This window comes from Eumetopias jubatus, unplaced genomic scaffold, assembly GCF_037043125.1.
Source record: "Eumetopias jubatus isolate StellerSeaLion01/CBP00866 unplaced genomic scaffold, mEumJub1_p1.0 scaffold_2, whole genome shotgun sequence".
In the NCBI taxonomy this organism is placed as follows: domain Eukaryota; kingdom Metazoa; phylum Chordata; class Mammalia; order Carnivora; family Otariidae; genus Eumetopias; species Eumetopias jubatus.
The window spans coordinates 101,680,339-101,704,780 of NW_028274808.1; the positions used below are offsets into that span (position 1 = coordinate 101,680,339).

The 24,442-nt window shown below is 33.5% G+C and overlaps 1 protein-coding gene across 9 annotated transcripts in view; it reads right to left on the reverse strand.

Moving 5' to 3' along the window:
- The window catches only part of BLTP1 (bridge-like lipid transfer protein family member 1), a 203,535-nt gene that overhangs the window by 125,378 nt on the left and 53,715 nt on the right, over positions 1-24,442 (reverse strand). For 8 of the 9 annotated variants that reach the window (XM_028102339.2, XM_028102340.2, XM_028102344.2 and 5 more), the window contains exons 16-24: positions 21,551-21,706; positions 21,192-21,289; positions 18,438-18,616; positions 18,164-18,270; positions 17,005-17,213; positions 10,007-10,234; positions 8,855-8,992; positions 4,086-4,265; positions 2,008-2,136 (exon numbers count right to left, since the gene is read on the reverse strand). In XM_028102339.2, coding sequence (XP_027958140.1) covers positions 2,008-2,136; positions 4,086-4,265; positions 8,855-8,992; positions 10,007-10,234; positions 17,005-17,213; positions 18,164-18,270; positions 18,438-18,616; positions 21,192-21,289; positions 21,551-21,706 — 1,424 coding nt within the window. The remainder of the gene's footprint in view (positions 1-2,007; positions 2,137-4,085; positions 4,266-8,854; positions 8,993-10,006; positions 10,235-17,004; positions 17,214-18,163; positions 18,271-18,437; positions 18,617-21,191; positions 21,290-21,550; positions 21,707-24,442) is intronic. The other variant, XM_088021053.1, reaches the window with a different exon arrangement.

Below are 24,442 nucleotides of genomic sequence, written 5' to 3' on the forward strand. Positions count from 1 at the left end.
AAAAAAATTAAAAATAGAACTACCCTATGATCCAGTAATTGCACTATTGGGTATTTGCCCAAAGAATATGAAAATGCTAATTCATAAGGATATGTGTACCTCTATGTTTACTGCAGCATTATTTACAATAGCCAAATTATGAAAACAGCCCAAGTGTCCACGGATAGATGAATGGATAAAGATGTGGTGTGTACACACACACACACACACACACACACACACACTGGAATATTAGTCATAAAAAAGAATGAAATCTTGCCATCTGTGACAACATGGATGGGTCTAGAGTCTAATGCTAAGCGAAATAAGCCAAAGAAAGACAAATACCATATGATTTCACTCATATGTGGAATTTAAGAAACAAATGGACAAAGGGGAAAAAAGAGAGGGAGACAAATAAAAAAATAGACCCTTAACAATAGAGAGCAAACAGATGGTTACCAGAGGTAAGTGGGCTGGGGGATGGGTGAAATAGGTAAAAGGGATTAAGAGTACACTTGATAAGCACTGAGTAATATATGGAATTTTTGAATCGCTACATTGTATATCTGAAATTAACATAATACTATATGTTAACTATATTGGAATTAAAATAAAAATTAAAAATAAATAAATACTATTAAAGATTAAAAAATGAATTTTTTGGTTTCTCAGTGCATATAAAAGTTATGTTTACACTTTATACTATAGTCTGTGCAACAGCCTATGTCTAGGAAAAATGTACATGTTTTTATTGATAAAAAATGCTAACCATCATCTGAGCTTTCAGCCAGTCATAATCACTATTCATAGATCACTGTAACAAATAATAATAATGACAAAGTTTGAAATATTGCAAGAATTACCAAAATGTGACATAGAGACATAAAGTGGGCAAATGCTCTTGGAAAAATGGCTGATAGATTTGCTTGCGGCACAGTTGCCACAAACCTTCAACTTGTTAAAAAACAAACAAACCAACAAAAACCACAGTACCTGCAAAGCACAATCAAACAAGGTATGTCTGATTTCCCCCACACAAAATAGACCTAAAAAACCCTGATCTAAAATGACAAAGGCACATCAATGGTTGCACGGAATAATGAATGGCTGACTGCAAAGGGACACAAAGTAATTTTCTAAGGTGATAAAAAATGTTCGATTTTTAAAAATTTTAATGCAACATAAAAGCTTTGAATCGTTAAAAAAAAGGAGACACCTACAAGTATGTGTGGTTTATCCATAAGGAATACTTGGTTGACATATAACTAAGGATTCCCTAGATCCTGGCAATGTGTTTATAACAAGAAAAAAATAATTTTATCACCAATTATAGCGGTTTCCTTTATTGCTGGTAAAGAAGCAGAGGTTATAGATATTTTGGACATAAAATTAAAAGCAGGATGATTTGTTTTCAATTCACACTAATATAACAGTAAATAAACATAGTTATGTATAACAAAAGAACAAAAGGATAAACACATATAGGGAAGAAATTAGAAAGGAAAATGAAACTGTTTACAATGGTTATCTCTACGTTACAGATTCAGGATAAAAAAAATTTTTTTAAACTGCCATCTTTTCTTGGCAAATGCCAACATTACTAACCACATTACAAAAGAAGAGGTATGTTCCAGGGAAGTCTATAAACAATGTCATGTAAGGAATTTAACCTTCCTCTTGCTTCAGTTTCTAAATCTTCTACATAAATACATAGTGATATCCAAAAGAATGTAATAACACAAGAAAACATGAGAGTTAACAGTAAAAATGTAAGAGGTAAGATATAATCTTTATAATATCTCCATTTATCTGTGAATTTATGTTTTAATAATTACCTCATATGTTAGATACTTGCAACTAAATAACAACTGGCTGCAAATCTGCAAAATAATTTTATTAATTGAGAAAACTGAACTATAATGTTTACTTCATGGCTGTGTATTTGATTTAAAACTGATATCTCAATCTTTCATTTTAAAAAATCCATAGATGTTTATAATACTGCTAACATATTTGTTAACATACCTTGGATTCACAGAACCGACGGTCAAATCCATGCTGACATATTATTACTGATTTAGGTCTTTCCAGTTCATACTCCCGACATACCACATGAAAAACAAATGTCTGTCCCCACTCCAAGAGACAAGCTAGCTACAAATAAGCAGGGACAGGTTGACAACAGTGTTAGCATTCTAAACATGTGTTCAGAGTTCAAAAGCTTATCAAGAATATTAATAGTTTGAAAGAACCCAAATGCTATTTTATATCTGCTGCTACATAATCCACTTGTTAGCCAGAATCATGATTTTTCTACCCTGACATCATTTATAAGCTTATGTTACTTCTCATTTGTGAATGACAAAAAATGCATGACAGCTGAAAAATTCAACTTCAGCAACTTACAAAGTAAGTACTTTCCTTCAAGGTTATATCTTCCTTCTTACGTAACTAATCGGAATCCTCTGCACAGAAAAGCACCTAAAATTCTCTACCTAATAATAAACAAAGCTTGGATGTGAAATTATTATCTAATTATTATAGTGAGCTACAATTTTGGAAAATCAGATATTTTGAAGATTATAGCAGTTTTGTTTATGCAAATAGAAACTTTAAGTATATATCAACTCTTCATCAAATCTTCAGTTTACAAAAAAACCTTTCATTTTATAGTTGGAGTTGTTAACAATAAACACACTAAAATATGGGTATACATATTATTCCCTTTAACAAGTACAAATTTAAACTATCAGAAAACATGAATTTCACTTTTAAAACATATAAAGAATGGAATAAACATTAAAAGCACCTATGGATTCATGAAACACTAGAAACAGTGATGTCAAGATTCTAGTGAAGAAAGAGAAATGTTTCATCTTCTAATAAGGGCAACTATAAACATAGATACTAGCAATTGGTAGATTAAAGAAATTGTGTCCAGTCTTGCACAATCAGCATGGCTTTATTCTATGTTTGTTAAGGAACAAACTTTTTTATATGTATTTCAGTCTTTACTTGTACATTAGAGAAAAGAGATGGTGGATAATAAAGAGAGGATAGTCATCAGGCCAGTAAGCACTGAATATTTCTTTCCATTTTTATACATTTTGTTATATATTTTATCTACTTTTAATATAAACTATCCCTTTTCCATTCCACTTTCTTATTTATAGAATCTTAGTTTTTACTGCCTTCTAAAAATTTCTTGTAGATATGCAAGGTATCTAGAGTCTTAATCCACCTTCTTGTATTTCCTACCTATGTTTCATACACATTCTGTAATTTTTATTAAAATTGAGTATGTACATTTCACACTTTCAAGACCATATTCCAGTTTTTTTAAAATGCCAAGATAAGTATGCATATTATCATAAATATATGGATCAACAGGTGAAATGTTACACTAATATGGCTATTTGGCGAAATTTCAATGGTCCATTTCTAGAACTAAATGATCCTTATGACTTCTGAGTCTTCTAAAGATTAAAGGGGACAAGAGGAGGAGGGGGATTTTATCTAGAAGGATCACAACTAGCACTCTAGACCAGGTTTACTTACCAGCAAATTTCTTTTTATTTTTTAAATCCACATCATTAACAGCAGATACAAATGATGTTATCTTGCTTTGAGACATGACAAGAACCGAACTACCTAATCCTGAACACCATAAACAATATTTTCAAATCCTACTTAAGAAATATATAAGAAAGCAACATTCTTAAAAAAATTATTCCATATACTGGGAAAAAGAGAATTTTTCAACAGTGGAGAAACAACTAATATGATTTTAATAATATATAAAATTTCCAGACCGGTTCTCATACTGAGTTTTCCCCAAAGTCTTGATCTTGAAAGTGTTATGCAGAACTATAAAACATTACACCCTTCAATTTTATGTGGCTCAGAAACGTGAAACTTGTCTCTGACTCATCTATTGCTAAGAAAACTCTGAATGGCAAGAATGACTCTCATCCAAAAAGCAGAGTTGTCTGGCTATCAGAACACCATTAGTGAAAATGCAACGAACATTCAAACAGGCATACAACTTACTCTTGGCAAAGTGGGTAAGCAAAGGAAAAAGAAAATAAGTCAGAGAATCCTACCTGTGGTGCTGTGACCTTAGCTGTAAGACTTCCAGCCTGCACATCAATTAACCATGCATATTCTAAGGAATCACTTCCCAAAGGAAGACCTTCTGCTGAGAACATAGCATGTGCTCTCAGCTGGAGACCTGACAAATTGATGTGACCCTCCCTGAGTACTTCATCCACAGGAGGTCGCTGCTGAAAACAATAAGAAGACTATAAGAAGTACAAGAAAATCGGCATTATTATTTCTAGTTTTTTTTTTTCTCCAGAGACTAACAGTAAAAACATGCTATCTAGAAAATAAGACTCAAGGATCCATAAGACCCTAACACAACCTTGTACCATAGAGTCTCAGTTAAGCTTCTTTAGTGACAATATCCATAAGAGTCCAACTGCAAAGCAAGACAGCAAAGTCCTAGAAAGAATGAGACCTCTCTGATAGAAATGAATGGCTCAATGAATAAAAAGAAATTAGTCCTCTGACTGACAAGGAATGTAAGAGACCAATCTTAGGTGGGAAGACAGGAATAATGAGATTAAATACTAAAAAGAAAAAAATAACAGGGGAGAACAAAGACCATTAAGACCATAAAATGAAGAACAAGGGAAGAAAGCCATCTTTCATATAGATTTTGAGAACTACATAAATATAAAAAGGATAGATTTATCTTACAGAAATTACATACTTACTACTAAAAAGCAGCAAATACTTCAAAGAGAAAAGTTCTGGACTTACTCACAAAGCTAAAAGATATGTCCTAAAATAGGGTATTCCATGGAACACTACCTAGTTCCAAAGGATATGATTAGTAATACAGAATCAAATAGGTTTGGCAATGCCTTACCCAACAGTCACCAATTTTTGTGGAATCTACCTCCCAATCTCTCAGAAATGCATTGACTTTCTTCTATCTTCACTGCTATCATCATGGTCCCAATAACATGACCTCTTGCTAATATGTTTGCAGAGCCTCCCAGCATTCACTTTTACATCTCCCACCTCCATACTCTACAAAACAACCACAGAGATCTAAAAAGGCAAGTTTTATCATGTTCTTGTCTCAAGACCATTATTTATTATTTCCTCAATATTTCTCTTCTCCACCAGGTTTACTAGGGTAAAGACTATTTCTGTCTTGTCCACCATTTATCCCACTGCACCTAACAGTGACCACAAAAGGAAGATAATGCTGTGTATTTCTTCACAGCAAGTCTTTTCAGAGAATTCAATATACTAATATACATTGAGACAGTTCACAGGTATTTCCCAAACTAATTTTATTACAGCAGTCTTTTAGCATGTGTATGCAGGCCATCTGCACAAGGAACAGTGTTAGCATTCTTTGTTTCAACACATTTTAGGAAATGTATTCTTAAAAAAAAATTAAGGATATGACCCAAATCAAATTCATAAGGAATTCTTAAAAGGAAATTTCTAATTATGACTATAATAATAGCTCTAGCAGCTCTTTTGATACATTTTTTATTTTATTTTCATCTAAGCTGTGTGACAATATATAAAATCACCAAAATTTCTCCAGGCATTAGTTTCCTTCTATTTTTTTATCTGAAGAAGCTGGGGAGGATGGTGAATAAAGATCACTTCCGGCACAAAGATTCGATAATTCTCAGTATAAGATACTTCTGATTGATATTTTTTGAGCTCAAAAATACATATAGATCTTGGCTTGTCCTAAAGATAGAGCGTATCTAGTACACCAACAAAGATCATATTCTAGATTTTATTGTGGGGTTGCATGATATTGTGGGCTGAACTGTGTCCCCTAAAAAGACATTCAAGTCCTAAGCCCAGGCACCTGTGATTGTGACCTTACTATATTCGAAAAAAAAGGGTTTTAGCAGAAGTAATCAAGTTAAAATGAGGTTACACTGAATTAGGGTGGGCCTTAATCTAATGACTGGTATCCTTTTAAGAGGAAAACTGGGACACAGAGACACATCGAGACACAATGCCATGAGAAGACAAAGGCAGAGATATGCATCTACAAGACAAGCAATGCCAAGGATTGCTAGCAACCACCAAAAGCTTAGAAGAGGCAAGGAGACCCTCTCCTACAGCCTTCAGAGAGAGAGAACATGCCCCTGCCAACACTTTGATTTCAGAATTCTAGGCTCCAGAACTGTGAGAGAATACATTTTTCTTATTTTAAGCAACTCAGTGTGAGGTACTTTACTATGACAGCCCTAGGCAACTAACATACATCATAAGATGCTCATAAATTAAAGGAGGATGGTTCATAAGTCAGACACAATAATCCATCCATCACCTCAGGTCCTTAACCTTGAGGCCCTGCATTAAGACAAATGCTATCAGGAATAAGCAGCCAAATCCTGGAGAACTCACCTGTACCAAAGGTTTCAAATTTGCCCAGATTCACCAGAGGAATCACTATCTATGGCAGCTATAGTCTCATAACACGTATTTCTTAAATAATAAGACTTGAAAGTCAAAATGACTCTTTGATCCATGGGCTCCAAAATGGATCTTGTGTTAATCAGGCATGAAAACAACATTAATCTCAGGGTACATCTCCATCAGCGCTATTGGGTGACTAGGTGCATTGTTAATTAGCAGTCATATTTTGAAAGGACTCTCTTTTTCTGAGCAGGTCTCAAAAGTGAGCTTAAAATATTCAGTAAACATTGTTGTAAAGAGATGCACTGTCATCCAGGCTTTGTTGCTCCACTGATAGAGCACAGGCAGAGTAGATTTAGCAAAATTCTTAAGGGCCCTAAAATTTTCAAGCATTGGCTTCAACTTAAAGTCACCAGCGGTGTTAGCCTATAAGTAGAAAGTCATTTTGTCCTTTGAAGTTTTGAAACCAGGCACTGACTTCTCCTCTCTAGCTATGAAAGTCCTAGACGGCATCTTCAACTAGAAGGTTATTTCATCTACTTTGAAAATCTGTTGTTTAGTGTAGCCACCCTTCATTAATTAACTTGGCTAGAACTCCTGGATAACTTGCTGCTTCACCTTGCACTTTGGTGTTATGGAGATGGCTTCTTTCTTTAACCTATGAACCCACTTCTGCTAGCTTCCAACTTATCTTCTGTAGCTTCCTCACCTCTCTCAGCCTTCACAGAATTGAAGAGAGGGCCTTGCTTTGGATTAGACTTTGGCTTAAGGAATGCATGGCTGATTTGATCTTCTATCCAGATCACTGAAACTTTCTCTGTATTAGCCATAGGCTGTTTTCCTTTCTTATCATTGGTGTATTTATTGGAGTAGCACTTCTGATTTCCTTGAAGGACTTTTCCTTTGCATTCACAACTTGGCTAATTGTTTGGTGCAAGAGGCCTAGTTTTCAGCTTAGCTTGGGTTTTGACATGCCTTCCTCACTAAGCTTAATCATTTCTACCTTCTGATTTAAAGTGAGAAACATACAGTTCTGCCTTTCACTTGAACACTTAGAGGCCACTGCAGGGTCATTAGCTGGCCTAATTTCAATACCTTTTGTTTTAGAGAATAGGGAGGCCCAAGAAGAGGGGGAGAGACAGGGGAACAGACGGTTGGTGAAGCAGTCAGAACATGTGCAATGTTTATTACTTAAGTTTGCCATCTTATATGGGCACAGTTTGTGGCACCCCAAAACAATTACAAATAGTAACATCAAGATCAGTGAACACAAATCACCATAACATTAGAATAATGAAAAAATTTAAAATACTGTGAGAATTACCAAATGTGACAGAGACATAAAGTGTGCAAATGCTGCTGGAAAAATGGCTTTGAGAACCTTGCTTGATGCAGAGCTGTCACAAATCTTCAATTTGTAACAAATGCAATATCTGCAAAGTGCACTAAAGCAACATGCAATAAAATGAGGTATGCCAACTACGTCAAAAGTCTGATAAAGGAAACACATTCAGTGGCAAAAATAAGCATATATTAGGTGTTAAGTTTCAGCTACTATGAGGTCAGCTGTGTTGAATATATACACATATGGAAAACTTAAATTCTATGTAGAAAAATATGGTCAGTTATGGCAAAAGAGTTGCAAAGGGGGGTAAGCTATTTTATATAAAATGATCAGTTACTATATAGAGTCCATAGTAAGTTATCATCTGTTGTGATTTTGGGGTATCAGATTCACCACCCATTTATAATTTTACCTTGCTTTATATTAAAATCCATTTATTTTTCCAAAGCTCACAACTTGACTAAAAGTAGAGAAGAGCCCTAAAGTAGTGTTAAATGAAAAGTAAAGCCATTTGGCAATAAAAAATAATAGTAACAAAGTGATTACCCAAGAATGTAAATTATTCCCATTTGCTGAATATCATTGGTTCCCTTTCAAAAGAGCCCTGGGGATATCTTGATGGGATTAATAAAGTGTCTTGTAAGTACATTTGGTGAAAAGCATCATCCATGTGGATATGGATGTTTTGAAGATTTAGAGTACTGGTTAATATGAATATTGAGGTTGTAATTTTCAATAGAATCCGCCAAAATTTTATACATTTTCCCTTCCATAAACAAATGAAAAAGTTTTAAAGTATTTCTTTCCATTTCTAAAAACAATAGATATAGAATATAATTATATGGGATCACATAAATAGGGAACAGCAGAAAAAAAAGAAAAAGAAAACTGAGATTCTTGAAAAACTCACATAAATATACAAAACTTCTTAATATGGTTAAATTAAAAGCCTCTAATTTAAAGAGCTATATATTCTATGCACAGAAGCTAACACACAGTTTCAACCCCATAAACAATAATAATACATCTCTAAGTCTCTACCATAACTCACTTTCACATTACCTGATAGTTATCACTGACAAACACATTTAGGGGTGACAGGACAAGTTGCAGCATGGTCTCCCGAAATCCTTTTTTCATTTCAAAACACAGTCTTTCCAAAAATGCCGTAGGGCACTCAGGGCCATCAGTGGTTCCATGCTAAAGTCAAACAAAATACCATAATCACGATATAGAGAAAATAAGACCAAAGAGGTACATGAAAATAAAAATTACATTAATTTTTTTTTAAAGATTTTATTTATTTACTTGACAGAGAAAGAGACAGTGAGAGCGGGAACACAAGCAGGGGGAGTAGGAGAGGGAGAAGCAGGCTTCCTGCCGAGGAGGGAGCCGGAAGCAGGGCCTGATCCCAGGACCCCGGGATTATGACCTGGGCCGAAGGCAGAGGCTCAATGACTGAGCCACCCATGCATCCCCAAAATTACATTTATATAATTAAGAGATTTTGATTCTTAAAAAGGAGAAATAGTGCTTACTGACAAAATTAACTATTCTGTACCCAAGTAAGAACATTAGGTTCACTAAGCACCAGGGATGACTCCTCTGCTCTGCAATCCTAGGTGCATGATATGGAGCCAGTAAACAGCACAATGCTCTAGGGCCTCACCCTCCCTATCTGGCCTCACTCCAAGGACCCTGGGTTCTCTGGGCAATATAATCTCATTCCAAGTCAACCCAAATGGTCCATTGGTCAACCTTAGACTGAACCAGGATTCTATGCTGGATCTGAGCCCCTAAAAACAATTCAACCTTCAGGATCAAACGGAATCTTGATTTTGTAGTAGGTGCACCATAAGGGCCCCAAATGATCTAGAGTTGGATAAAGGATAAGAAAATGTAAATCCTAGAGTATCCATCAGGCTAACTATAAACCCAGCAACTCAACATCATGACAAAAAGTTCTAAAGTTATACAGAACAGCAAGAAGGAACTCAAATGAAAGAAGAAAAGCAGAAAATTATCCATGATCAAGTAATCACATTAAGAAGAAAATAATAAACTAGCTTTATAAAGGTAAAAGGATAGATTTTAAAGTTTTCAAATCTGATTTTTTTTTATTAGTGTGTGCATGTGTGTACAAACACCTACAGTTTTCTAAGTTGGGTGAATTTCATAATATACTCCAAGCTATTTAGATACGTAAACACTTACAACAGGAAGGCGCCCATGAACTTTGTACAAATTAACAAGTACAGTAATATCCCAAGGACGTAAGGTAAGTGGATGAATTGACTTGGCTGAACTTTCATTTTCCTTTTTGTCATTTTCCATTCCAAGAGCAGTCCACCCAGAGCTAGATGATGTTGACAGTGACAGAACAGGACTTGAAATAACCTCTTCAAAATCCATATACATGTCATCTTCCCCGAAGTAGTTTTCCTATAAATATCAAGAACAAACTTCTATTAAAGAGATATGTATCAATAACTTTTCAACTTAGAACCTGAATTCTGTAAACCAAGCATCTCCCTAAACTATTTTATTTAGTTAAAAGTATATGGTCTGTTTCCTTGAAATGAAAAACAAACAAAAAAAGATACATATGCTTAAGACATATACTTACTTGGCTAGTTAGCAAATAAACATTCTGTAGCAAACAAAAACAAAACAAACAAAAACATAAAAAATTAAGTAAGTTTATAGTAAAGCTTCATGACAACACCACCTCCAATTATACCAAAAAACTTGCAATTTAGGTCCTAGAAGAAAACTTTGAAAATTTGTAATGTTCAATAGTTTTCAATTTTTCTCAGAGTTCTGAGGCAATAATACCCAGAGACATCCATTAAGGGAAGATCAAGTCCCTGAAAATCAATTTGACTAAATCCAATTAGCTAACTACTACAATTCATATATTCTGGGGGAAATATTTATCAGAAGTGTTTTTAACAACTTAAGTAAGAATCTCCAATTTTGGTTACTGATGATAAAAACGTGTTATCAACAGTTACTAAAACATCCGTTCATATAATTCATCCTGGTTTCTTATGCAAAGTATTTTAACTTAATATTCTGGTTCCTTTTGCATCAGAATTTAAATTTATTATTATTTTTTTCTTCTTTTAAGGTTTTTATTTAAATTCCAGTTAGTTAACATACAGTGTAATATTAGTTTCATGAGTAGGATTTAGTGATTCATCACTTACATACAACACCCAGTACTCATCACAAATGCCCTCCTTAATCCCCATTGCTTATTTCACCCCTACCCCTACCCCCTCCCCTCTGGTGACCATCAGTTTGTTCTCAATAGTTAAGAGTCTGTTTCTTGGTTTGCCTCTCTCTTCCCCACCCCCCACGCTCATTTGTTTCTTAAATTCCACATATGAGTGAAATCATATGGTATTTGTCTTTCTCTGACTTATTTAAATGAAATTCTTTTTTCTTCCCATTATTCTGAATTTAAGTTTTATCTATTTGTCAGTAGTAATCAAAAATTGTTAAAATATTCCTGTTAACACAGTTAACTGTATTTGTTCAATATTAGAAATCAAGTCAGTATTTTGATAAATTCTGCATTTTACTTATTGGCACATTTATTTTCTGGCTAGAATTCTAGTCAATTAATCAAGCCAATTAAATATCTTCTCATAGAAAAGGATGTTGAAGGGTTTACAGTCATTTGGTTAATTAGTGGTAGGACTAGTAATAAAATCCCAAATCTATGGACTCACAAAACTGATACTTTTTCCTCATTCTGTATTGTTATCTGGCTCTAATAATATAGGTCCTACTTAGAACCTGCTTGACATCTTGAAAATTGCCTTTATTATATAACTCTGAAGCATGGACAAATTCAAGCACAAATATAAATGTAAATAAACATTAACCTATATCCTAAATTCTAACATTAAATTTCTAAAACTAAAAATAAATGTCTAATTGATTTTAATCTAAACATTAAAGATCTAGAAGTATTCAAAGCAGCAGTCCTCAGATCATTTGAGAAGCCTTTTCAAAATACACATGCCAGGGCACCTGGGTGGCTCAGTCGTTAAGCATCTGCCTTCGGCTCAGGTAAGGATCTCAGGGTCCTGGGATTGAGCCCCGCATCAGGCTTCCTGCTCTGCAGGAAGCCTGCTTCTCCCTCTCTCACTCCCCCTGCTTATGTTCCCTCTCTCTCGCTGTGTCTTTCTCTGTCAAATAAATAATCAAATCTTTAAAATAAAGAAAAATACACATGCCATTCTGGTCCTGGGGACAGGTTCAATAGTTTGCAATGGGCATGGATTTCAGAGACAGAAGAAAAGTAAAATATTTCCTTCAGTGATTTTATCTACAAACGGCCTCCAGACCCAATCACCTCTACTCCACCCTTCCTCCATAAAACTGGTCAATGGAATCAGTGTACAATGTTCACGATTATTAGCTTTTGACATACTAAGAGTTACCAACAAATCAATAAAAATAAGTTATACTCATTTTAGCCAATTTTTAATAATCGTACTCTATAAATCTCTTATTTTTAAAAGATTCCTTAGAAGTCTCTTACAGTCTCTTGCCATTTTTAACCTTATAAACAGAAAAGATTCATGTAGATTATTAAAATCAAAAGAAAAATATTCTCTTGGGCCTAAAGTTCATTTGCTACCAAAACAATCTCCATTTAATTATCTGAGACAGGAACAACTCATAGCAAATTCTTTAGGAAATACTGAATCCCCAACATAGTAGAGAACATTTGCTAATTTTTATTAAATGTGTCAATGACTGTTTTTAAAGAGTTATAAAACTCTAGGAGTCTTTTATAAGTTATCATATTAGTACATATTGACTATTATCAACAAAATGTACTTTTAAAATTATAACTCCCTTAAAACACTAGCCTCACGTTAAATGTTATATGGAGTGTGAGATTTAAGTTTTGCATGTGCTTGTTTTAGTTTTGCTTTGTTTTTTTAGTATGTGAACTCCATCTGTAAAGGTTAATTTCTTAAGGATTCACTAAAAAAAATTACCAAAAGGTTGACCAAAGTATAAGGTAAGTAGTAATATATCATGGCAAACTTTTATGGTATTTTAAGATTAATAAATGTACATAAATATTTACAAATACAAATAAAAGTTCCAGTTCCATGTTAAGGTAGGTAGTATACAAAATTGAACTATCTCTAAACCAAATTCCAAACAACATTAGAAAAAGGCAATAACTTATATAACTGAAAAAATGTGTTCTTTTGTCGAGTTTGCAGCATGAATGAATTTAAAAATGATAAAACAAGCTGTATTTTCAATCAACTTAAGAGCTCTATGAAATTTTATTTTCCTAAAGCTATTTTATTATGTGTGTCAAGTAATTACTTCAAGTTAACAGGACATTACCATTTTTTTCCCCAGCCTACTTATACAATGATACTCATTTCTCAAAAAAGAGGAAAAAGAATTATCACTATAGTTAAAAGAAGACAGCTAATAAATTCAGAGAAGCAGGGGGGAAAAAAAACAACCTACAGGTAGTTTGTTTCCAATATTAAATTTTTTTAATGGAAACTTAGCCAGGCTTCTGTTCAAGACTATTAACACTGTTTTTTCTAATAAGGAAAGCATATATGCCATAACCCTTAAACCACAGTTACTACTGACTACCACTGACATGCTATCACTATTTAGATTCAGATTTCCCTTCTTCCATTAAGAAAAAATGTAATAAGACCAAGAGAAGTCAATTCAGAAGATGTAAATATTTCCATAAAATATTCTCACAAATTTTAATGCATGTTGGTATATATTCTTCTCAGAGTTCCTGGTAATAATAATGGCGACCCTAGTTTCTCTTGTGGATTTTAGAAATCAGTTTTTTTTTTTAAAGATTTTAGTTATTATTTATTTGTGACAGAGACAGAGAGACAGTGAGAGAGAGCATGAGCAGGGAGGAGAGGGAGAAGGAGGCTCCCTGCCAAGCAGGGAGCCCGATGTGGGACTCGATCCCAGGACCCTGGGATCATGACCCGAGCTGAAGGCAGCCACTTAACCAACTGAGCCACCCAGAAGCCCTGGAAATCAGGTTTTTTTTTTTTAAAGATTTTATTTATTTATTTGACAGAGAGAGACACAGCGAGAGAGGGAACACAAGCAGGGGGAGCGGGAGAGGGAGAAGCAGGCTTCCTGCTAAGCAGGGAGTTTGATGTGGGGCTTGATCCCAGGACCCTGGGATCATGACCTGAGCCAAAGGCAGATGCTTAATGACTGAGCCACCCAGGAGCCCTGGAAATCAGCTTTTTTCTAAACAGTCAAATATTCTTTGTTTTTCTAGTCTATCCTTCAGAATTTCCTGATGTTTAATTCTAGTAACTAAGGAAAATACAATCTTGGTTACATGACTTTTCACATTCTCTTTGTTTTCTTTTATATATACATATATACATTCTAACACTAAGTAGAACATAGTTATATATTAAAACAAATGAAAAAAAAAGTAATTAAAAGAGAGAGATTTAAGATAGAACGCATCTCCATGTTAGCATGACACTAAGCTTTCTAGTAGGCAGTAGGCAGAAAGAAAAAAAGAAGAAAAAAAAAAAAGACGAGTTACTTATATTCCCAATAAAAGGAAGCACACAGTTCATTGGCCTAGAAAGCTTTTTTGTTTGTCATGTTTTAGGCACATATTTTTAAAAATATTTTAAAACTTTAAAATTTTTAATTTGTTTTAGTAAAATTTTAATTTGTTTAGTAATAATTTGTTTAGTAGAACATACAAGTTCTATGTTAATTCGATGAATGCAAATACTAATAAAAATTTTAGGGGCGCCTGGGTGGCTCAGTCATTAAGTGTTTGCCTTCGGCTCAGGTCATAATCCCAGGGTCCTGGGATCAAGCCCCTCATCAGGCTCCCTGCTTGGCAGGAAGCCTGCTTCTCCCTCTCCCGCTCCCCCTGTTTGTGTTCCCTCTCTCTGTCAAATAAATAAATAAAATATTAAAAAAAAAAACTTTAGTACAACAAACCTCTGAAACTATTAAACAGCTGTTATAAAATCTTAATGCATGGAAGAGACTGGATCAAAACAAACTATCAAGAGAGGTTACATTTATGGAGAATTTGTAAAGAAATCTTGAAAAAAGGCATTTACTCCTTTCTCTTTATTCTTCTTTGTTATAATCCTCTTAATTTTGACGAATATGTATAATTATGGAATTTTTAAAAGAAAAAATTGAGGTTCAGTATACATACAGTAATGCAAAAAAAACAGTGATAACATCTCTTTAGTAATATTCAAAACTAGTACTATATCAATATAACCACCCTCATTTGCTAACTAAATCATTACTTACATTTAAATTAAAATACAGTTCAGCCTCTTCAGGGAAATTATAACTTGAAAATTGCATTTTAAATCCTTTATAGTTATTCACAAGCAATCCCAAGAAAATAAGATATTAGGAGAAATATTTGAAGAATACTTTAGGTCAAACAATGGTCACAAGAAAGAAAAAAAAATACATGTGTATGTGTATGTTTGTGTATGCATGTATTTCTCCCCTTTGAATATCTGAAGAATCACTCCTTTAGGAATCTCTCCTAAAACCAAAGCAAAACTTTAGATTTCCACAAATATTAAATACAATGTCCCTTGCATCTTTTATCTTAAAATTGTATCATCTGATGCTTTATGGTAGTTTATAGTAAATATGACAGTAAATCAAATATAAATTTTATAAATATAAGAACCTGTTCAGCTGCACTTCTTCCAGAAAACCTTTCTTAACAAACCTTGACTGTCTTTCCTTAATCAACCCTGATCACCCTAGACCCTTTCCAGAATTAATTACTCCTGTCACTGTACATTACGGGATTGCCTATTACCTAAGCATTCAATATCCAAACCTCCACAGTTGTGAAATTACAAAAGGAAGCAAATAAGTAAACACTGACAAAATTAGACTCACACAAAAACCTATCCCACAAGTAACTCTACTGCTCATGACTGTTAATGTTTAGACAATCTCACTTTGTTTATCAGATGTAGTAAAGCATCCAACAGTATGATGAAAATCTGAAGCAAAGTGAATTAGCAAAAACCTGGAAAAATGCAACATTTCATGAAGTTGCTAAAAGTGATGTTGGATAACCACTCAAATCACAGAGAAAGGTATCAGTGATAAGTGAGGATCTGGAAGGCTTAGAGTGGTTACCTATAAAAAAGAGTAAATCAGGGTGCCTGGGTGGCTCATTGGTTAAGCGACTGCCTTCGGCTCAGGTCATGATCCTGGAGTCCCGGGATCGAGTCCCGCATCGGGCTCCCTGCTCGGCAGGGAGTCTGCTTCTCCCTCTGACCCTCCCCCCGCCTCATGTGCTTTCTCTCTCTCTCAAATAAATAAAATCTTTAAAAAAAAAAGGAGTAAATCAGTAAGAGTTATTGATGACTTGCTGGGGTGACTTTTTTAAAGTACGAATTGAATACCAAAAGAATAAAAGTGATGTGTAGAAAACTTACAAAGTACTCACATATTTTTCTTAAAATAGCCTCCGTTCCTGATCATGCTTGATCAACCTTCAAGAGCTATCATTCTATTCAGTCACACAATTTCAATGGAAAAATTATACTAAAATGAATCAACACTTGATTTGGTCTTTATTCAAAGAAAGCGTACTTTTTAGAACCTAAATTTGTCATACTCTGAAATAAACTTATTTTCATATATTTGCTTCAGGTTTTAAGACAGTGCTCCAAACAAATCTTTGCTTATTATTTAGCATGAAATAAAGTTTTCTGTTTTTACTGAATTCAATTGAAGTCGACTCTTCCTGGTTTTATTTTATTATTCTCAGATGACAAGGTTCTCTTGTACTTCTTTTGCTGTGTTATATTACAATGTGTTAAAATTTGTCCCTATATATGTCTATCCTACTATGTCCTCTAGCTTATTTCCTTGAGAACAGATGCTGTATCATCTCTTTCTCCAGCCAACTAGCACAATTCCTAGAATATATTAAATGCTAAAAATACAAAATAAAAACTCAACTGAGAAGTACACCATTTTAAATAAATAAGTTTGTAATTGACTCTAGCACCAGAAGTATAGTCAACATATATATCTTCAACAACTTTAAACCATCGAACAGGCTATTTCAAATGGTCTCAATTTCAACTAGATATTAACTATTTTGCCTGTGTTTAAAAATGTGTAAGATCTTTTAAAAATCATACCTTTATACATAAGAAGGCATTTAATAGTGGTCCATAGAGAGTTATTTGAGAATCTGGGGAAAGTTCCATTTCTACATGAAGTTTATCAGGTGGAAGTTCTGAGGGATCAATAGGTGGGCGTGAAGAAGTAGAAGGAGTAGAAACAACTCTGTCTGATGTTTTCTGGGATGGCCTTAATACAGATAGCATTGTTTCTTCCATTTCTGATACTGAAAAAAATTAAGGAAAAAAAATTTGTGGTGGGGAATTTCTCACAAGTTCTTTAAGGAACTATTCACTAAGAAATTCTATTTTGTAATTTTTCATGAAAGCAACTATCTCTGATACAGTATCTGTAGTATATAATGAAAACAAACTTGCAAGACTAGTAATTAAGAATGTGAAATAAAACAGACTTCATTGAAATATGTGTAGAAATACATAAATTAGATGGTACAGAATCAATGAAAATTTCCTATTAACATTCTCAAGTCCCTGCAATATAAATTCAGGTCACAGGCTTTATCTATACTTGGGCATTAAAGTACAAAGTTGTTTTCACATAAACAGCTATTCAAATACAGTGTGACATTATCAAGCTCCAAACACAAGAACAATTATGAAAACTATTCTTTAACACTTAACTCACTAGAAAAATACAAAGAAAATATCACTTGACTCTAATTTCATTTTGGACCCTGGTAATAAGGTACATAAGCTTCAGGGAAACATGACATGATAATTGTGAAAATGCATTAAAAAAACTAACAGTTCATGAAACCAAGTGCTTTATATATATATTCATATTCACATACACCTTATTTGATATTCTAGTTCTTCTGTTTCTAGCTTGGCAGAACTTGAAAAAAAATTATTTACTTACTCTGAACATATTTGTTCAAATCTACAATAACAACATTTATCTCACAGAGTTGTTGTAAGGATTAAATGAGTAATATAAACCAGTAAACAGCTTGGTCTAGTATTTGATATACAGTAAATGCTCAATGAAAGTTAGTTGTAATTATGCCAAAAATCCTTAAAAGATTTTTAAATGTATACAAATACATCAAATGAATAGACACATTTCCAAATTAAAAAATTTTTTTTCTTATACTTTTAATGATTATCAATCACAAAACCAGATGTCTCGAAGTACAAATTATATAAAAACACTTACATGATTGTTTTAGCTGCTCATCTGCTTTTTGTGGATAAATTGGATGCCATGTATAATCGATTGTAAGCATGACACTTGGGACAGTCCAGCATTCAACCCAACCAGCTCTTTGAAGAATAAAAAATAAAATTCTGGTCAGTTACTTAATTCATTTAATTGTATACAAACACCAATTACAAATAATCAACTTTTATCTTTATTCTTTGAAAGAATCAGAAGAATCTTCCCCATATATAAACACAAAATATTTAAATCACTAATTTTATATACTCACTTTTCTTGTGTAATATTCCGCCATTTTGGTTTAACTGTTTTCTGACCACTTTGACACTCAGCAGGAATACCAGTATCATGAGTAATTTTATTTGGGTGGCAATTCTTTACCAGCATAAATAATGAATATTTACTAGGGTGGCAATCTGGTAGAAATAAATGAAGATCAACATCTTCTCCCTAAAAAATAATTCATAATAACCCAAAGTAAAAAAACAGGAACATAAATATGTTAGGTTTCTATTTCCAGCCAAACTTATCTATAATAATCTTGAGAATTCAAAAGAAAATAAACAAATTTCAAAAGGCAGATTTTATAATCAACAGTCAGTTAAATAACTGGAATAAGATTTTACATAGACTAAAACTAAATTCTGATTAGAAAGTTAAGAAAAAAAATTAAGGAAATAAATAACAGAGTTTCCACAAAACAGTAAAAAGATTATCTTCTATGGGTATTCATGGGTATTTCACATGTAACTCAGTAAAAAAAAACAATTAAAAATCATCTCACTGAGGAACACCTACGTGGCTCAGTTGGTTAAGTGTTTACCTTCAGCTCAGGTCATGATCTCAGGGTTGTGAGATCGAGCCCTGTGTTAGGCTCTGTGCTCAGCAGAGTATGCTTGAGTTTCTCTCTCCCTCTGCTCCTCCTCCTCTCCCTCCGCTCATGCTCTCTCTCAAATAAATAAAATCTTTAATAAATAAATAAATAAATAGAAATCACTGATAATAAGTTCAGGTGGAATATATTCTGCATTTTACTAATTTTTTAAAAGATTTATCTGAGAGAAAGAGAAAGAAAGGGCACGGGGGTAGGAGCAGAGGGAGAGGGAGAGAGAAACTCAAGGAGACTCTGCTGAGCATGGAGCCCAGTGCGGGGCTGGATCTCAAGACCCTCAGACCACAACCTGAGCCTAAACCAAGAGTCAAACACTAAGCTGACTACACCACTGAGGTGCCCCTACTAATTTTTTTGATTCTAGTAAGTCTTGGATTATCACCTGGTTTTTAAGAATTCTGAATTGATACATTTTCATTTGGCTTCACTTTTTTCCTTATAGGTCGGTGCCCTAATCTTGTTCCTCATGATGCTTAATTTTTTTTTTAGATTGTATTATTACAATATGTAATTGTAATTACAATATATAATATAATACATATTACAACATGTAATATGTATTATAATATATAATTTTACATATTGTAAAATTTTACATATTTACATACAATATGAATTTTATTTTGTTTCAAGTTTTTATTTAAATTCCAGTTAGTTAACATACAGTGTAATATTAGTTTCAGGAGTAGCATTCAGTGATTAATCACTTACATGTAACACCCAGTGCTCATCACAAGTGCCCTTAACTTTAATACCCATCACACATTTAGACCATCCCCCTGTCCACCAACTTTCCAGCAACCCTCAGTTCTCTATAATTAGTCTACTTTATGGTTTGCATCTCTTTTATCCCGATGTTCATCTGTATTCTTAAATTCCACATATGAGTGAAATCATATGGTATTTGTCTTTCTCTGACTTATTTCACTTAGCATAATACACTCTAGCTCTATCCATTTTGTGGCAAATGGTAAGATTTCATTCTTTTTGATAGCTGAATAATATTCCATTGTGTATATAGACCACAACCTCTTTACCCATTTATCAGTCAATGGACATTTGGGCTCTTTGTAATTTGGTTATTGTTGATAATGCTATAAACATTGGGGTGCCGTGATGCCTGATTTCTCAACAGGCAGCATAGTAGAGTGGTTAAGAGAATGAAGGCCTAACATATACCACTTGGGTTCAAATTCCAATTCAGCTACTCACCAATCACATAGGTTATATAAACTCAGCTTCTCAGTTTCCTATTTCATAAATGCAGATAACAACTACTTCAAGAAAACTGTTCTGAGAATGAAATGAGCTAATACACGTAAAGCACTTGGAATAGGGTATGGCACACAGAACACGTTTAATAGGTATTAGCAGCTCTTATTGTTGCTATTTTTTACCACCATAGCCTCCATCAATACTACAACTACATCTGATTGCTCATTCCCTAAAATTAGGTATTCCACAAAATTTTGAACTCATTAAAGCTGCCTTTCAGAGAAAAGGAAGAGAGGTATTTGTGGCTGTCCCTTGAATTCATGTTTACAATTAGTAATGAAATTAAGGAAAGTGCAAAATCTAGTTCATCCACTGTTAAACATTAGAGTTAGAAGGGGTTTTTCAAAAGAACATATAAGTTAGCCACAAAGGTTAGAAATGAGCTGGTTAAGAAAATAATCAACTCAGGGAATTTTCTTTTTATTGCCAAAACTCCTCAGGGGAAGTTGGGGAACTTAGGGGAATGACAGAACATTACTGTTAACTACAAAAAAAAAAAAAGCAGCATTTCTGTGACACTGAAGCACAGGAACAATGGTGGAGAGCTAAAATACTGCAGGATGGCAGTAGGACAGGCAGGGAAAAGTAGAGATAAGCTTTGGGGAAACACACTAATAAACCTGTGGAATAAAGAATGCACACAATTATGTGTACTCTTTTTTTTTTTAAGATTTTATTTATTTATTTGAGAGAGAGAGAGACAACGAGCAGGGGGGAAGAGGAGAGGGAGAGAAGAAGCAGGCTCCCTGCTGAGAAGGAGCCAGATGTGGGGCTCGATCCCAGAACCCTGAGATCGTGACCTGAGCCGAAGGCAGACGCTTAACCGACTGAGCCACCCAGGCACCCAATTATACATACTCTTAAGGAGAACTTGGTGTTACACGTAGCTGGAACAAAGTCCGTAAAAGGCAAAGAGAAATCAATGTTTAATGTTTCCCCACAGGCTGCCAGATATACTACAAGAGGAAAAAAGAGAAAATTTATTTTTAACTTCAATAACACTTTAAATAAAAATTGCCTTAAATACATACCTAAGAAAATGAAAGATAATATGCTTAGTCCAGTAAAAACTCTAAAGTAGTTCTCTGAGAGTATTATAAGACAATGGAAAAAAGATCACATCTAGTATCTATTAAAACTACAAAGTCAACATCAATTTTCATTGTTATTTGTCTTAATGAACAGAATACTTAGCCTAATTTTTAAGAAATTCTTACCATTTTCCTGTTGTTTAGTGGAACAGTCAATCCAATTGTGTTGATTAGCAGCCCAAATCATTTCAAATTGATGAAACATGATTTTAAAATTCCATGTATATGGCACAAATGAAAAAATGTCCGGAGCACTATCACTAGACCAGTCTTGAATTAAATCTAAAATTATGGTAGTGGGAAACAGAAAGCAAAAATTAATCGAAATTCAGAAAACAAAATATAAATATTCTAACACCAGTCAAAAATGAATTTTTCTTTTGCAACTAAAAAGAACTTTTATACTGAAATAGTAAAAGAAGATTAAGATATAGGTAAGTGATTTAATAGCAAACCAGTATTTACCTACTAATCACAGTTCCAAATAGAAATTTTATGCATTTTATATACGTATTATTTTTTATACCTATTATTTTTTAAAGAAAACTTTAGAAGATAAAAGAGAAAAAAATATCACCTGATAATCCACTTCCCAAATACCCAGCATGGTGGATAGGTTTCCTTCTAGTTTTTTTTTTCCTATGTAGACTTTCATACAATATAGATGCACATATTTTCTATACTGCTTTTTCTCACTGAACTCAAAATTTTTCCATGTTATTTCATATACCTTAACAAAAATTTTAATGACAGTTCATTAAAGAGATTTGCCAGGATTTATTTAACCATTTAGTAATCTTGGATATTAGATTCTTTCCAAATTTTTGTGTTATATATAATTTTATGGATATTTTCATGCAAGATATTTTACATATTCAGGATTACTTTGTCAGTATTGATTCCAGAAGTAGAATGTGGCTAGGTCAACGTTTATAAATTTTTTCAAAGCTATTATAAATTACAGAATTGCTTTCTGAGAATAGTGAAACCATTTATACTCCTGCCAGAAATATATGCTTGACTATTTCATTGTACCCTCCTCCTGCATTATACTTCTTTTTACCTTTCCCTCCCCCTGTTTCCCCCCCCTCTTTCTCTTTCTCTCTGGGGGTAGTGAGAGGATGTAGCTTGGTAATTAATTGATCATTTAAAATTGTTATCTCATTTAACTGAATTTCCTAATTATAAGTACGGTTGAACGTATTTTTCATGTTGTTTTACTCATTAAACAAATACCTACAGAGTGTCTACTGTGTGCCAGACTCTGTTCTAGACTCAGAGAATATAATGGTGAACAGAAACTTGGCCCTGTTAGTATTTACAGTCAATAATCCCTGATTTCTGATTTGTATGGTTTTAAGTGTTGCTTTTTAAAACTATTCATTTATTTAGTCTGCTTATCCTCTGGTACCTTTTTTTTTTTTTTTGAATCTTGAAAGGCAAAAACTCTTTATATAAAGATATCAGCACTAATCTAAAACAGTGGTTTTACTTTTTCTTCAGGCATTCACATCGCTTACGTGCCTATACTCCCAGCAATCATATCTTTCAGGACATGGTCTCCTCCTAAAGGTGGCAAGCTCATCTCTGTATATTCATAGTATATAACATTGTGCTATGCATATAAAATTAGAACTTTGTGTATATATGAGAGAGAGAAACGACTAGAAGCAGTATTATAGCACACTCTGACAGCAGACAGTCCTGGGCTTAAATTCTGACTTTGCCATTTTACTAGCAATGCAATCTTAAATGAATAACATAAATGCTATCAGTTCTCTTTTTTACAAAATGAGGACAACTTCATAGACTTATGGTGAGAACTGAAATTATATGTGTCAAGTTTTAGCACAGTAACTGTCACAGGGTAAGCACTCTATGTATGGAAGCACTTATTATTAAAGATATTCTAAAGAAAATAATAGGTAAAAATAATTATTTAAAGTAGTTTCTTTGGATTTTAAATGAGGTCTTTAAACTGAAAGATATTATATTCAATACGGAAATCAGAAGTCAAATTTACCTTACATAATATCATATGAACTCATTTAAAATTTAGCTGCAATGTACAAAAGCTTGTGCACATTAAAAATCCCTCTCTTAATAAAATGGCAATACATTTAATATCAAATGTCAAAAATTTGCATTAATATTAATGAGATGCAGTTTTATATCAATCAATTGATATAAAATTGAATATGGCAATTAACCTGTTCTATGAATAAAGGAAAACTCCACTTGACAATTTTACTTTAAATGTATTTTTATTTCACTGAACAAGCAATCACAGTGGTTCATCATATTGTATAGTATCTATGCTTACTTCTAAACTTTTACTTCCACATGCCACCCTACCTAATATGACTCCATCCCAACTTTCTAACTTTATTCTTTAGCACAATGGCTAGCAATCGAGAGATACCCAAAAGTCATCTCTGGAATTAACCAACTCTACCATAAAAATTTATCATTCATCAAGCTGATTTTCTCACTTTTCTTCTTCATCAACATTTTTAGTTCTGTACTTTTACTCAAACTATTCATCCTATCTAAAATAAGTATACTCTTTGGTATCCTCTCTGCTAAAGGAAAACTCCAACCATCTTTAACAACAACATGATACTACAGAGAGAGCACAGGGTCCATAGGTGAAAAAATGTTCTTAAATATCTCTTCCAGTTACTAGCCTCATTGAGTCTGACCAATTCATTGAATGTTTCCCTGCTTCAAGTCCTCTTGTTAACTCAGGCATAGCAGTAACAGCTATCTCTTTTCACAGTCATGAAGGTAATATAAATGAACATGGTTTGGAATGTTCTATGGTGACAAACTATGCACATAATCAGTTAATATCACTGAGTTCATTTACAAAGACCATTTTAGATGTTATGGTCTTTCCCTTACCTTCTCTGATTGCCTTCAGGTCACGGCCATTTCCTCTGTATTCATGTCTTAATATGCATTTGTTAGTTTCAGTTTATGCTAGCAATCAATATATACACTGTTTTGTATTGCTTC